Source organism: Balaenoptera musculus, chromosome 16 (assembly GCF_009873245.2).
Source record: "Balaenoptera musculus isolate JJ_BM4_2016_0621 chromosome 16, mBalMus1.pri.v3, whole genome shotgun sequence".
NCBI classification, from domain to species: domain Eukaryota; kingdom Metazoa; phylum Chordata; class Mammalia; order Artiodactyla; family Balaenopteridae; genus Balaenoptera; species Balaenoptera musculus.
The window spans coordinates 11,885,009-11,898,891 of record NC_045800.1 but is presented as its reverse complement, the minus strand read 5'-3'; the positions used below and the strand labels follow the sequence as shown (position 1 = coordinate 11,898,891).

Below are 13,883 nucleotides of genomic sequence, written 5' to 3'. Positions count from 1 at the left end.
TCGTGAACCCTGCTTGGGGCTCTGATGCTAGAGAAAGGCCGTGCCCTCTGGTATCTCCATCCCCACCAGGCTCCTGCCTGTGGACGCACCCAACTGGGGGGGCGGGGACATTTACGCTCCCCTAGTTCATCAGCTCCATTTTGTAAAAGGGGAAACCGAGGTCCAGAGAGCAGAATGATGGGTCTGAAGCCGTACAGGGGTCAGAGGAGAAGCTGGAGGCGGAGTCCAGCCCCCTGGCCCCAGCCCCATGGCCCTGGCTGAGCTTTCTGGAAGACAGTGGGTCAGGCAGGGCCTGTGTTCAGGCCCGCCTCGCTTCTGGGGGCGAGGCCCACCACAGCTGCAGCAGACGGCCTGGCCCAGCCTCGCCTCGGCCCGGGCACCCAGAGCCCTGCAAGCCTCACGGGTTCTCTTGTTAACCTTAGGTGGAAGCCCTGCTAGGGACAACTCTTCATCATCTAGTTTCTTCGGGGAGACCTTCATTTCTGGCAGATTAACCACTCGGTGGCGGGGGGAGGTGTCGAGGCGGTGTGGGCCTGGGATTTCTACTCCCCAACTTGGAGGCTTATGGCCTCCACTTCACACTGATTTGTTCATTTGTTTTGTTTTATCTTCATTTGTTTTACATATACACCTGCGCTCTTGCTTGGCCAGGCACTGTTCCAGATGCTGGGGATAAAATGATGAACTAGACCTTGGAATCTCCTGGGGAGCTTTAAACACTACTGACGCCATCTCCAGAAATTTGATACAGTTGGCCTGGGTGTGGCCTGCGTGTTTCAATTTCTAAAATTGCCTGTATCCACATGGAAATTTCTTTTCAAGGAGGAAAAAAGCTTGTAGAAAGGATGTGGCTCTAAGCCGATGGTTGTGAGCAGAGCCCGAGTGAAGGGAGGCCCCGGGTCTTTCACCATCCACCAGGCTTTCCCAGGTGCCAGCACCACAGTGGGCCCGGTCCCAGCTCCCGGAAGGCTCTGCCGCAGGCCCAGCAGGGTGAAATGGGGTTCTGAGCACCCGCCTGTGACCCAGGCCCTGCACCCCAAGGGGGACATGTCTGGCGGCCACAGCTCCTTTGCTTGCCAGGGCCTTCTTAATCTCAGTGATCCTACAGCCAGCTTTTTAGAATAGTTGTTTTCCCCTCATCTGTAAAGATTTAAAATCTTAAGAAATAGAAACCACCACAGGTCACACACATCAGCTGTCTCCTTTTTGCCTGGCATTTTCAAGAGCCTCCACTGCTGATGAACCAGGTGCCTTTTCTACAGATGCCTCGTGGCTTTCACCCTCCTCCTGTGCTCGTGTGGAAGGAATGCTTACAGTCACAGAGTGGGGACTTTCAGCCCGGGAGAGGGCTGAGAGCCCAGTGGTCTGGGCCTCTCACGTAGAGATGGCCGGTAAAAGAGCCAGGCCTGGAACCCAGGTCCCAGTTCTGTCCCCAGCTCTTCCACCATGCCGGGCATCCCAGCCACTGCCACACAGTGTCCGTGCCTCCCTGGCCATTCCCTGGGTCCACCTCTACCACCCCACCCCTCCATTTACCCACCGGATTCTTCGTCCCATTCTCACTGCAAGGGAATATCTAAATTCTTCGCTTTTCTTGGCTGTGAGGATAAGAGAGAGGTCACTGCCTGACTCTGGGGCCCCATCACTGCCCAGAGGGCCCTGTGGTGACAGCAGAGGCTTGACATCCTTTCCAGCTCAGCCCCCAGGCTGTTCCTAGGCTCCAGGTATCTCCTGGGCTTTGACTGCACCCAGTGGATTCAGGGCAGAGACCTGAACCCTCACAGAGAGGTGGGGCTCATTTGGGCGGCTGCATGGGTCCCCCGACAGGTACACTTCCACCCACCCCTCTTCCTTTCACAGATCCACAGACCAGACCCTCCTTTCCTCCCCCTTCCCCACCCCCGTCCCCACTTCCCCCACCTGGCAGCCCAGGCCCAAACACCCTACAGCTCAGTGGTTTTTACATGTGACTTGTCCAGGTGTCACTAACCTTTATAAGACACAGCCTTAATAGTTTTGATCCTACAGAGACACGTGACAAGTACAAGACATTCAGTAAAACTCGAGACCAGCAGGAGGGCAACAAAAAGCACAGGAAGATGGGGCTCGGTTTGGGTGTGTTTGTGTAATGTGCCATATGTCATTTTAATTCACATAAAAACATCTTTCTTGAAGCAATAGGAACCCACTCGGCTGTTGCTAACCAAATACCAAATGTTTCCTTTTTCCTCTCCTGCTCCTTCCCAGAGGCGGGCTGTGAAGAATTGCCGTTATCCGTGATGCTATCTTGCCTTTCAGAGAGCCTTTTCCTCAGAGCAAACACCCGGATGTTTCTTCCAGCTTTGGCAGGAATTTTTGAGAGAAAGCTGTTTTCAAATCCCTTTTCTGTCTCTGTCTTAGACCTGGAGTACGGCAAAGGGAGGGGCTCCAGGCCTCAGTCTAATCCTGTCTCCTCCAATCTGTTTTCCTCAGTTGCCTCAGGACCTATAAGCACCCCTGCCCCCAACGAGAAAAAACAACAAAACCTGGTATTTTGGTGAAGAGGTGTTAAATAAGATAAAATGAAAGAAAAGAAAAGAAAGCTCCAGTTGGTAGAGAGATGGCTCCAGGAACCAGGAATCACTTTTGGATTAGCTCTCCCACCGCCCCCCCCTCCGTGTACAATAAACAAGGGCTCCCGTGTTAGCATTTCCATTTCCTCAGGAAGCTGCCTTTCTTGCTCCTACTTCTGAAATGGAATGTGCATTTTCATTGGCCCAAGTTCAAGGAGTGCCTAGGGGCAACAATGAAAAACCGGTCCCAAGCAGGTCTCCGTGGTCGGTGGTCGACACCCCCTCCCCCAGAGCCGTGACTTCTCGCTCCCCATCCTCTGGGGATTGCCGCCAGATGGGGAGGGAGGGGTAGGGAGGGAGGGGTGGCGACCTCCCTCACTTGGGTTTGTAGCCATGAGAGGAGCCGTGCTGTCCCCACTGCCTGAGTTCTGGCTTTCAGTTGGGAAAATCTGGTGACCCTCCAAGCATCCGCATACCAAAGGCTCTTAATTAAGAAAGTATGTTCCCATTTCATGTCACTCGAAAAGAATGAAAACAGTGACAGCATTTATTTATCTTCACTATCAATATCATTCCTGTTTCTAATTCCACTGGGGGTTATGAGTCTTGAAGGAACTGACTGTGGGTTGTGAGATTTTAACCCCAGCCATGTGCTGTGGGGATACATGTGTCTTCTCTCTGAGAGGGAGGCTCAGAGCGAGGAGGGGAAGGGCCACAGAGCCCTGGCCTCTGCCCTCCTGGAGCTCAGAGCCAATGGCTCTCTCCGGGAGGAGTGGCCTTTGCTTTGCGTTCTTTGGTGCTGATACAGTTGTCCCCCTTTCACTGGCTACATCCCATTTCCTTTCTGAATCTTCAGAGAAGTGAAAGCCACCACTTCTTGAGTCTTATAGAGGAGAGGTGATGTCCGAATGGCTACCATTTGTGAGGACCCACTATGTGCTGACACTGGCCTGGGCACTCACGTGTGTTGCTGATCCTCTGATTGGCCGTGTGATGCGTGAGGACCTGGGCCTCAGGTTAAGGGATGTGCCCAAGACTAGATAACATGTTAGTCCATTTGGGTTGCTGCAAGAGAATACCACAGCCTGGGTGGATTTATAAATAACAGAAACTGGGGCTTCCCTGGTGGCGCAGTGGTTAAGCGTCCGCCTGCCAATGCAGGGGACACAGGTTCGAGCCTTGGTCTGGGAAGATCCCACATGCCGCGGAGCAACTAAGCCCATGCACCACAACTACTGAGCCTGCGCTCTAGAGCCCACGAGCAACAACTACTGAGCCTGTGTGCCACAACTACTGAAGCCCATGTACCTAGGGCCCATGCTCCGCAGCAAGAGAAGACACCACAATGAGAAGCCCACGCACCACAACAAAGAGTAGCCCCCACTCACCACAACTAGAGAAAGCCCATGCACAGCAACGAAGACCCAATGCAGCCAAAAATAAATAAATTTATTTTTTTTAAAAAAACAGAAATTTATTTCTCACAGTTCTGGGGGTGAAAGTCCAGGTGCCACTTCATAAACGACCATCTTCTCTCTGTGTCCTCACATGGCAGAAAGGGCAAGGGAGCTCTCTGGGGCCTCTTCTAAAAGGGCACTAATCCCATACACAAGGGCTCCACCCTCATCACCTAATCACTTCCCAGGCCTCTCCTCCTAATACCATCACAATGGGCATTAGGTTTCTACGTATGAATTTGTGGGGGGACACATTTAGTGTATAGCAGGTGTCCTTCACAATGGTCCTGAGGTGTGGGTACTGTCAATGGCTTATTACAAGAACAGGCTAGGAGACAAGAGGAAGCTCTTGGCAAACACCCAAACATCACAAGGTGGCCCCTTGTCTTGTGCCCTCTGTTGGTTGACAACTTGTTAAGTGTCATGCCCGACCTTTAAGGTAGGCTTGGCTGTGCCTGAAAACTTCAGGCCATGTTTGTTGCAAAAATGCATATGTTGGCATGCTTTGCACATGTATTCTCAGGCAGTTACCTTCATTACCAAGTAAATTTACTTGCCAACCCCTCAGATAACACTGCTGATTCGTGTCCCCTTGTGCCTCACCTCCTATCCCCAAGCAAGCTATCACTTCTGACCATTTTCTTTAAGCCGTTCTCTCTCTCTCTCTTTTTTTTTAAATTGAAGTATAACTGATTTACAATATTACGTTAGTTTCAGGTATACAGCAAAGTGATTCAGTTACATATATTTTTTCAGATTATATTCCATTATAGGTTATTACAAGCTATTGAATATAATTCCCTGTGCTCTACAGTACATCCTTGTTGCTGATCTATTTTATGAGTAGTAGTTTGTATCTGTTAATCCCATACTCCTAATTTGTCCCTCCCTCTCTCCCTCTCCCCTTTGGTAACCATAAATTTGTTTCCTATTGTTAACGAGTCCAAGCTTGCTCTGCTCACCGCAGGACAGGCCAGTGAATCAGAGATGAGGTGTTGAGACAAGGAATACGACTTTATTCAGAAAGCCGACAGACCAAGAAGATGGCAGACTAGGGTCTCCGATAAACCATCTTCTCAGGGTTTGCATGCCAGTTTCTTTTGTAGCACAGAGAGGGGGAGGAGACGGGGTGGGAAAGTAAAAAGGCCATAAGTTTTGCAAATATCCCCTGGAATGGCCAGCCTGGGGGGGGGGGGCGTGGGGGGAGGGGGAGGGGATGTGTTAATTTCTTCTTTCTTGCAGCCATCCACAGGTGGGCGGGGTCAGATTGTCTCCCTGTGAGCTGAACAGAGGCACTTTGGTTTAACATTTCAGGCAGAGGGGCAGGGTTCCCTGAGGCAGGCCATTATGTATGATTATAATAACAAAAGCAAGGGAAAGCAAAGGTTAAAGTCAAAGAAACAGATCAGACATGGAGTCCGATTTAGCTCTTCCCTGTTACACTATGTCTGTGAATCTGTTTCTGTTTTGTATATAGATTCATTTGTATTATTTTTTAGAGTCCACATACAAGTGATATCATACAGTATTTGTCTTTCTGTCTGACTTACTTCACTACGTATAATATTCTCTCGGTCCATCCACGTTGCTGCAAGTGGCAATATTTCATCGTGTTTTATAAGCCATTCTCTTTTTTAAAAATTACTGTGGTAAGAACATTTAACATGCGATCTACCCTCTTAATAAATTTTTAAGTGCACAATACAGTGTTGTTAACTACAGACACAGCGTTGTACAGCAGATGTCTAGAACTTAATCATCTTGCATAACTGAAACTCTATATCCATTGGACAGTAGCTCCCCATTTCCCCCTCCCCCAATCCCTGGCAACCCCTGTTTTACTGTTTCTATGAGTTTGACTATTTTATTTAAAAATTTTTTTCTTTTTTTTTTTTTTTTGGCCACAACACGCGGCTTGCGGGATATTCCCCGACCAGGGTTTAAACCCATGCCACCACAGTGAAAGCCCAGAATCCTGACCACTAGGCCACCAGGGAAGTCCAAGTTTGACTCTTTTAGATACCTCATAAAGGTGGCATCATGCAGAATTTGCCCTTCTGTGACAGGCTTATTTCAATTAGCATAGTGTCATCAAGACTAACCCATGTTGTCACGTGACATGATTTCCTTCCTTCTTAAGACTGAATAATATTCCACTGTATGTATATACCACATTTTAAAAATCCATTCATTGGTCGATGGACATTTACGTTTGTTTCCACATCTTGGCTGTTATGAATAGTGTCGCAGTGAACATGGGAGTACAAATACCTCTTTGAAATACTGATCTTAATTCTTTTGGATAAATACCCAGCAGTGGAATTGCTGGATCATATTAATTTTTTGAGGAACCTCCATACACTTGAAGCCGTTCTTGAAGCCTCCCTGCAGTGGTCACAGATCTAGCCCTGAATTCTTGCCCTAACACAGTTGTCCCAGGCTTGTCCCTGCCTTGTGGCTTCTCCCTGCCCCTCCCCCCACCCTCCGGCCCTATTTCTCTAGCTATGACCTTCTCCTCCTTCCCCAGCACTCAGCCTCTCCCCTGCTGACAATTCGTATTGACTTTGGCGAGCCCATCACTCCCATTCCCATGCTCCAGCGAGCCCTCCCCTGGGCCCCTCCCCTGAAACCCATCCAAACCAGGAGAGCCGTGTGTGTGCCCCTGCAGCCGGGGCACTTCCGGCAGCCCTGCGTGTGCAGCTTTGTTTGCGGCTGCCCTGCCCTGTCTGTGAGTGTGCCTCCCTCCTGCCTGGGCTGGTAAGCAAACTGCTGGGACAAAGACAAAGCCTGCGGAGCCTGTCTCCTTTAAGGGGTGCTCCCCACACCCCGCTGCGACAGGGCCTGGAATGAAGTGCCCAGAAGGGGCTCAGCCAGTGTCTGTGAGCTTGCTAAGGGAACGTTGGTTCTGTCTGAGGCATGGCAGGAGTTCGGTGTGCCCTGGGAAGGAGTGGCAGTCCTGTCTTCCTGGGCCAGCCGTGGGCGTGCTTGGGAGGCGTCAAGCCCTCGAAGAAGCAAACGACATGTGGTTTCCTTAAAGCCAATTCAGTTTGGCTTCTCACCAAAGCAGGATCCCAACCACAGGGGCTGCGCCCTGCCTGCCCAAAGGCCAGGGCTTGAACCACAGGTGGGAATGGCTCCCAAGCCAGCGACCTCCTCCGTAAATGTCTCAGGCTCGTGGCTCCCACCCCATTTTTGTCCACCTTCCCATGCACTGCACTTGAATCATTTGTGCTCTAAAATCATTGATGCCTCAGTGGGACAGTGAATCCATTCCAGTCTCCTTGGCCTTGGAGTCCAGCCCTTTCCTGTCTGAGCCCAGCTGCCTTTCCAGCACATCTGCCCCCCCATCCTCCTGGGTGCTGGTGGGCCCTAGCCTTCCCTGGGGCAGTCTGCCCCTTGATCCAGGGCACCATAAGTTCAGAGTTTATAATGGGCTTTCTGGACCCCCTTTTCCATCACCTTCCTCTGGACATGCTTCAGTTTTGCTTCAGACCAATGTTCCTGCAACCGAGGTCAAATGTCACATCACAAAGACCACACCCCTATTCTTGGTCTCAGCTGACCGCCAGCTGTTAACTCCAAGCCTGTTTCTGGATCGTTAACCTGCCAATGGGTATGAGGTGTGTCTCCTCCCACCCACTCATCCACCCCCCCCCCCAAAGTGTTCAATTCAATAAGAGAGTCTGAAAATTGAAGGAACCTTCTAGTATCAAAAAGCAAGAGACCTTGGAAGAGAGTTTGTTGAATGAATGAAGGAACCAAAAGAATAAGGCTAGAATGATTAGATGATTGGTGAATACTTTGGGGGCAGGGAGCCTGATGCCCCTCATATCTTACGTAACGACAGACTCTTTCTGGCTTGGAAGGAAAGATCAAAGAAGGACGTGGCCAAAAGCAGGATTTTCACATTCAGAAGAGCTGGTGTGTATGTTTGTGTGTAGACCGTGCATGTGTGCCTGTATACACAGCATCCCAGGGGCCTCCCAGCCTGAGAGAGAGATTCAGAGACAGGGAGGACCCTGCCCCTCTGTGCTGGGTACTCCTCCCCACTAACCCAAACAGGACACCCTTGGGAGAAGGGCTGTGGGCGGGGCCCTTCCAAGCTGTATTTCTACAGCATGGCTGGCTTCCGTAGAAACCGACTAGAAAGGACCCGCTCTGAAGATGCATTACAGAGCAACTTGTGCTTTCAACTTCAGTGTCCTCTGACTTTCTCGAAGTGACCTGCCCCTCGGACTTGCCCTTGACGCATTAAGAACTTTGATCTGCGCCTCTTCCGGTCACCTTGATCAAATCCCAAATGCACATTCTTCCTTCTGTGGCCTCGTTCTCCATTTCTAAAGGAATTGCAGACTTCGTACTTTGATTTTAGTGGTGGTGGTGCTTCCTCAGAGGATAAGCCCATTTATCTCTATTTAAAGCTGAGAAAACATCCAAATAGATGATTACTGATCCTCTTCTTTCTTCCTGGGCTTCCAAGGCATGGCTTTCTTGCCTGGGATCCTCTGTACAGCTGGGAGAGGCACGGAACGGAGGTGCTGACAGCTTGTGTTGGAATCACATGGTGTTTACTGTGCTGTGAGTTTATAACGGCTTTGTTTCCATACTGACAGCACACGCCATATGGAGAGAAAAAATCCTGTCAGATGAACCCTTGAGGAATCACAATATGGTACATGAAATCTCATAATTGCTTTTGGAAATGAGGGAGGGCCCCTTGCTCAAATCACATAAGCAATGTGGCGCTCTCTGCCATAATTGAATAAAACGGGAGTTTCACACAAGGTAATTTCCTTTGTTCTGCGTTTGTGCTGGGGAAGCTCAGCTGACGGGGAAGTTTGTTTTCCTCTCCTTGGGGGATCAGGCTGAGTGGGAGGTGGTGAGAACGCAGGCTGTGTCTGTAGGGCATCGTGCTAACAGGTGCGGGCTCCTGGCTCCCTCCAACCCAGACTCCCTCCTGTGGCTGATGATAACTTGACATTTTATTACTGTCACTTGGGATCTTGTCTGCTCACCCCCCCCACACACCCCCTTTCCAACAGAATCCAAGATCGCTGAGGGCTGGGACCATGTCCCATTCCCCCACACTCCCGACCCCCACCAATCCTGGCACACGATGAGGTGAGTTAAATGTTTGTTGGAGTGGCTATTCCTGAACCATCTGTGCATGGAAAGGTAAGCTGAGTTAAGGCAATAGTTCAAGGCTAGTTTCAGCCCCCAAACCAGTTGAGGAGGGGGCCAAGGGGAGACTTGCAAGGTGGCTCATCCACTTGACCAAAGTATCCTCTCAAGAGAGAATGAGAAATTTGTGAGTGCCTTCTGATACAAGGTGTACTTAGAACTGGTGGATTCCTACAAAAACCATTCTTGCCCTCAAGCAGTTTACCTGTGAAAGGAGAAATGGGCTATAAAACTCTCCAGCCCCAGTCAGTTGTTCTTTCAGTTGCAAGAGACAAAAACCCAACACCTACTGGCTTAAGCAAAGACAGATGGCTAAAGGTGCAGGCGCTGGGCGGGCCTCAGTAAGCTGCCTTTCGGGGCTCCTGTGATATTCACAGCTCCAGGCTTCTCTTCCTCACTCAGCTGTCCTTCCCTTGCGCTGGCTTCATTCTCCATGGGCTCTCGCTGGTGGGAAAGACAGTTGTGGCAACTCTTGGCTGACCAGTCCTAAGGCCTTGTCATCCCAGAGAGGAACAAGTGTCTTTTCTGGAAGTTCTACCAAAAACCCTGGAAGGACTCCAAGGCCCCCTGGGTCACATGCCCTGAACCGATCATTGTGGCCATGAAACAGAGGGCTCTGATTGGCCAGGACTGAGTCACGTGCCCATCCCTGAGGCTTGGGAGGAGTTGCTCCCTTAGGACCCTATGATGGTATTTTACAGACTAACAGAGAGGAGGTTTCCCCAAAGGAAGGGAGATGGAACAGACCAAAACCCCCACTTCCACAATGATAACAGATGGTGTTTGTTAAGCGATTCCTTTGTGCCAGGCTCTCACTGCTCCTAAGAGATAGTACAATGACTGTTCCCAGTTTACAGATGAGGAAACTGAGGGATAAAGTGTCAGGTCAGTTGCCCTGGGGCACACAGGCAGTGAGTAGTGAGGCTGGGATCTGAACCTGGGTTTAGCTGCAGAGCCCTTGCTCACCGCCACCACCCTCCCTACAAGTAATGGCTGTACCTCCTGTGGATAAACTCTTTGGGTATGAAAATGAGTGGGCGTGATGGTTCTGTTCCTGTCTCCTTGTTGTTTTCCATATCTCCAGGGGGCGGTTCCTGGCTCCTCCTCTACAGTTGGCAAGGACACAGTCATTCCATCCTCCCAGGTAGCTCTTCTAACTGAGGTCTACCTCACCCTCTTCCTGGTTTCCCCACGAAGTCACCTGAGTTTTCCTGGTGCAGCCACAAAATCAAAGGGCTAATTTTCAGTGCTCTGGAGGGTCTGAGGCAACAGGTCTCAGCCAGACCTTTGAGCATCTTTCTGCCCAGAGAAAGCCTCTTGCAGAGTCATTGCAGGAAGAACCAGAAGGGACCCTCCCATCTTACCTCCAACATGCATCTTCATTTTCGAGAGGAAGACTAAGGCCCAGAGAGGGCAAGTGTGTTGCTTGAAGTCACACAGCAAGTCATTGGCTAGAACCCTGGTCTCTAGGCCTCTGTGCTTTGAGTCTTGCACTGTATTTCCTCTTCAGGACTCTCTTGGCTACTGAGTGGCTGAGGTCTGGTCACATCCTGTCTCTGTGCCTCTAGCTCCTCAGCTGGAAAATACAGGGTTTTCATAGTTTGAAGCATTCTAAGACTGGGCTTTGCTCCAGTTGGGCAAATATGAAATTTTGTTTACTGTATTCATTAGAATATTTGAATTACAAGTCATTTTAAAGTTTTTTCAAATTGCCCTAAATAATGCTCATAAATAAGCTTTTCAGATGTGGTTTGGGCTGCAGGCCTAGTGTGCTCCGGAGGTTCATAACTTCACCAGAGCACCTACTCGTAATTTTCCCAGCTCTGACTTCCTCTGTATGTCAACCTTATCCTCACAGCAGCTTGTTTTGCAGTATCAAGAACACTGCAGCAGACCCTGGCCTCACACCCATGCACCCCAGCACCAGAGGAAGAGGGAGTACCTTGGCTTAGTGTGCCCAGGCAACGTCTGTGGTTCACGCTGATTTTCCTGGCTTGGGTTACATGCCCACCGCACGTATCCAGTCAGTGTAACCGAGGAATGTGACATGCTGATCAGGCAGTCAGGGGCAGAGTGATAGATAGTCCCCAGAACTGCTAACATCTCCGTACAGAAATCAGGACATTGGAAAGGGAGTGGGCTGGGGAGTAGAGGCAAGGTCATAACTGGCCCCTCTTTCTACACTGACCTTGACTCTTCTGAGTCCGCTGAGCCTGGAGGTGGATAAAGGGTCCCGAGAGTCTGCCAATCACCTTGCTCCATCTATCTGAGGCAAGAACCCAGGTGTGGGTTGATGGCTCTGTCTGGCCCTTTCTGAGTCTCACCATATTCTTCTTTTCTTATCTCTAGACAGAGATTACTGCAGTTTATGTGACAAGCAGCCAATTGGGAGGCTGCTTTTCCGGCAGTTCTGCGAAACCAGACCTGGGCTGGAGTCTTACATTCAGTTCCTGGACTCAGTGGTAAGTCCCTTCACTGGGGGGAGAGCCCTTTGGTCCTTTGTGATCAGCGATCGTTTTTGTCCAGAGGAAAAGCTAGACCACATGGCTTACGTGGATAAAGAATAAACTTGTTGCTTAAGAAACTGCCAGTGCAGACTTTGAGAATGCAGACTTGTCTCCAGGTCATCACCTGCTGCATGACCGTGGGGGGCCACCTCCCACTCTGGGCCTCGGTTGCTGCTGCTTTAACACGAGGTTCTGTCAGTTCTCTGATTCTGGGAGCCTGGGTTATTGTGCAGTAGTACCTAGGAAGTTGGGTGGTTTTCCCAACACCCCAAGGTGTTGGATTCCCAGGCCCCTTCTTCCAGCTGAGAACCCGTTTTCTAAAATTCTAAAGCTTGTGTTTCTTTGTGTGCTTGTTTACTGTCTGCTTCCCCACTAGAATGCAAGCTCCCTGAGGCCAGGGCCCTGGGCTTCCAGTTCATCTCTGCCTGGCATTGTGCCCAGCCCATATAGGCATTCAGTAAACGTTTGTGGGAGGAACATGTGTTGGCCATTTCAAGGCAATCTGACAGCTGCTGGCTGCGCTGGCTGCTGGCATACACAGCTGTGACTGACGCCATGGGGACTTCCTTCAGATGTGCTGGTCATTCATTGGTTTAACAAATGCTATATTACTCACCCATAAAAAAGGATGAAATAATGCCATTTGCAGCAACATGGATGGACCTAGAGATGATCATACTAAGTGAAGTAGGTCAGAGAAAGATAAATATCATATGATATCACTTATATGTGGGATGTAAAAACATAATACAAATGAACTTATTTACAAAACAAAAATAGACTCGCAGACATAGAAAACAAATTTAAGGTTACGGAAGGGTAAAGGGAGGGGAAGGGATAAATTGGGAATTTGGGATTAACAGATACACAGTACTATATATAAAACAGATAAACAACAAGGACCTACTGTATAGCACAGGGAACTATATTTAATATCTTGTAATAACCTATAGTGGAAAAGAATCTGAAAAAGAATATATATGTGTGCGTATATATAACCGAATCACTTTGCTATATACCTGAAACATAAATCACCTATACTTCAATTTAAAAACAAAAAACAAAAAACAAATGCTGATTGATCTGTGTGGGCTTTTAGGACAGGATGTAGGAACACACAGGAGTCCCTCAACACTTGCTTGGGAGGACAGGGCACCTCAGCCTGGCCTGCTGCCCTTTGGGTGTCTATCCAAGGAAGGTGGGCAAGGAGTGGGGAGGTGAAAGGTGAATCATGGTCAGTCATGAAAGGAATGGGGTCATTTGGGCCCCCCTTTCCAAGGCAGGGGGCCAAGGTGCTGTTGTTTCCTAGAGTCCCTAATGCCATCATTGGCTGCAGCCATCCTGACCTCTGGCTTGGTGTGGGGGACAGCCCTATGGGGCCCAACTTTCTGTGTCTGCTTCAGGGTCTCAAGGTGGATCTCTAGACCCACTGGCCAAACTGTCCCCTGAACTTCTCCACCGGAAGTCACATGGGCCCCTTGAAGTCAACACATCCTTAACAAACTCAGCACCCTCCCCTAGCTCCCCACGGCTACCAGCCCTGACATGTTCCCTATTCCAGTGACCAGCACTCCTCCATCACCCACCCCCGAAATATTTGCATTGTTCTTGACCCCTCCCTCTCGTCAATCCGCACCCAGCCCCATCAAGGACCATGTGCCTGGCCCCTTGACTTCTCCTAGCCCAGTTCCCTTCCCTCTACAACCTCTCTCCTGGTCTCCATGCAGGCTCTCGCATGACGCGTACAAGTGATTACCACAGTTCTCAACCTCAGCCGAGCAGTAGAAACACCTGGGGAGCCTTAAAAAAAATACCAATGCCTGAGCTGAAGCCCAGACTCATTAATTTCAATCTCTGGGGATGGGGCCTGGTATTTTCATAACTTTTTATTATGGAAAATTTCAAACTATAAAAAGTAAAAGTCTACAGAATAGCATAATGAGCCCCCATGCACCCTTCACCCTGCTTCAACCATTATGGATTCAAGGCCAACCTTGTTTCACCCACATCCTCCCCTCCGGCGCATTTCACAGCTGATCTCACTTATGTCATTTTATCTGTGAACATGTCAGCATGTATATCTAAATGATGAGGGCTCTTCAACCAGAAAACCACAATACCATTATCACAGCTAAAAAAAATAATTCTTTGCTATCATCACATAATCAATGTTAATAATCAAATAT

The 13,883-nt window shown here is 49.5% G+C and overlaps 1 protein-coding gene across 10 annotated transcripts in view; it reads left to right on the top strand.

Annotated features, from left to right (window-relative positions):
* GRK5 (G protein-coupled receptor kinase 5) overlaps positions 1 to 13,883 on the top strand; it is a 216,862-nt gene that overhangs the window by 142,796 nt on the left and 60,183 nt on the right. For 3 of the 10 annotated variants that reach the window (XM_036828911.1, XM_036828909.1, XM_036828919.1), the window contains exons 3-4: positions 10,275 to 10,334; positions 11,540 to 11,652. The exons of 2 other annotated variants lie outside the window; for them this stretch is intronic. In XM_036828911.1, coding sequence (XP_036684806.1) covers positions 10,275 to 10,334; positions 11,540 to 11,652 — 173 coding nt within the window. Of the gene's footprint in view, positions 1 to 8,622; positions 8,682 to 9,051; positions 9,131 to 10,274; positions 10,335 to 11,539; positions 11,653 to 13,883 lie in introns of all 10 variants that reach the window. 5 more of the 10 variants (XM_036828912.1, XM_036828910.1, XM_036828914.1 and 2 more) reach the window with 4 other exon arrangements.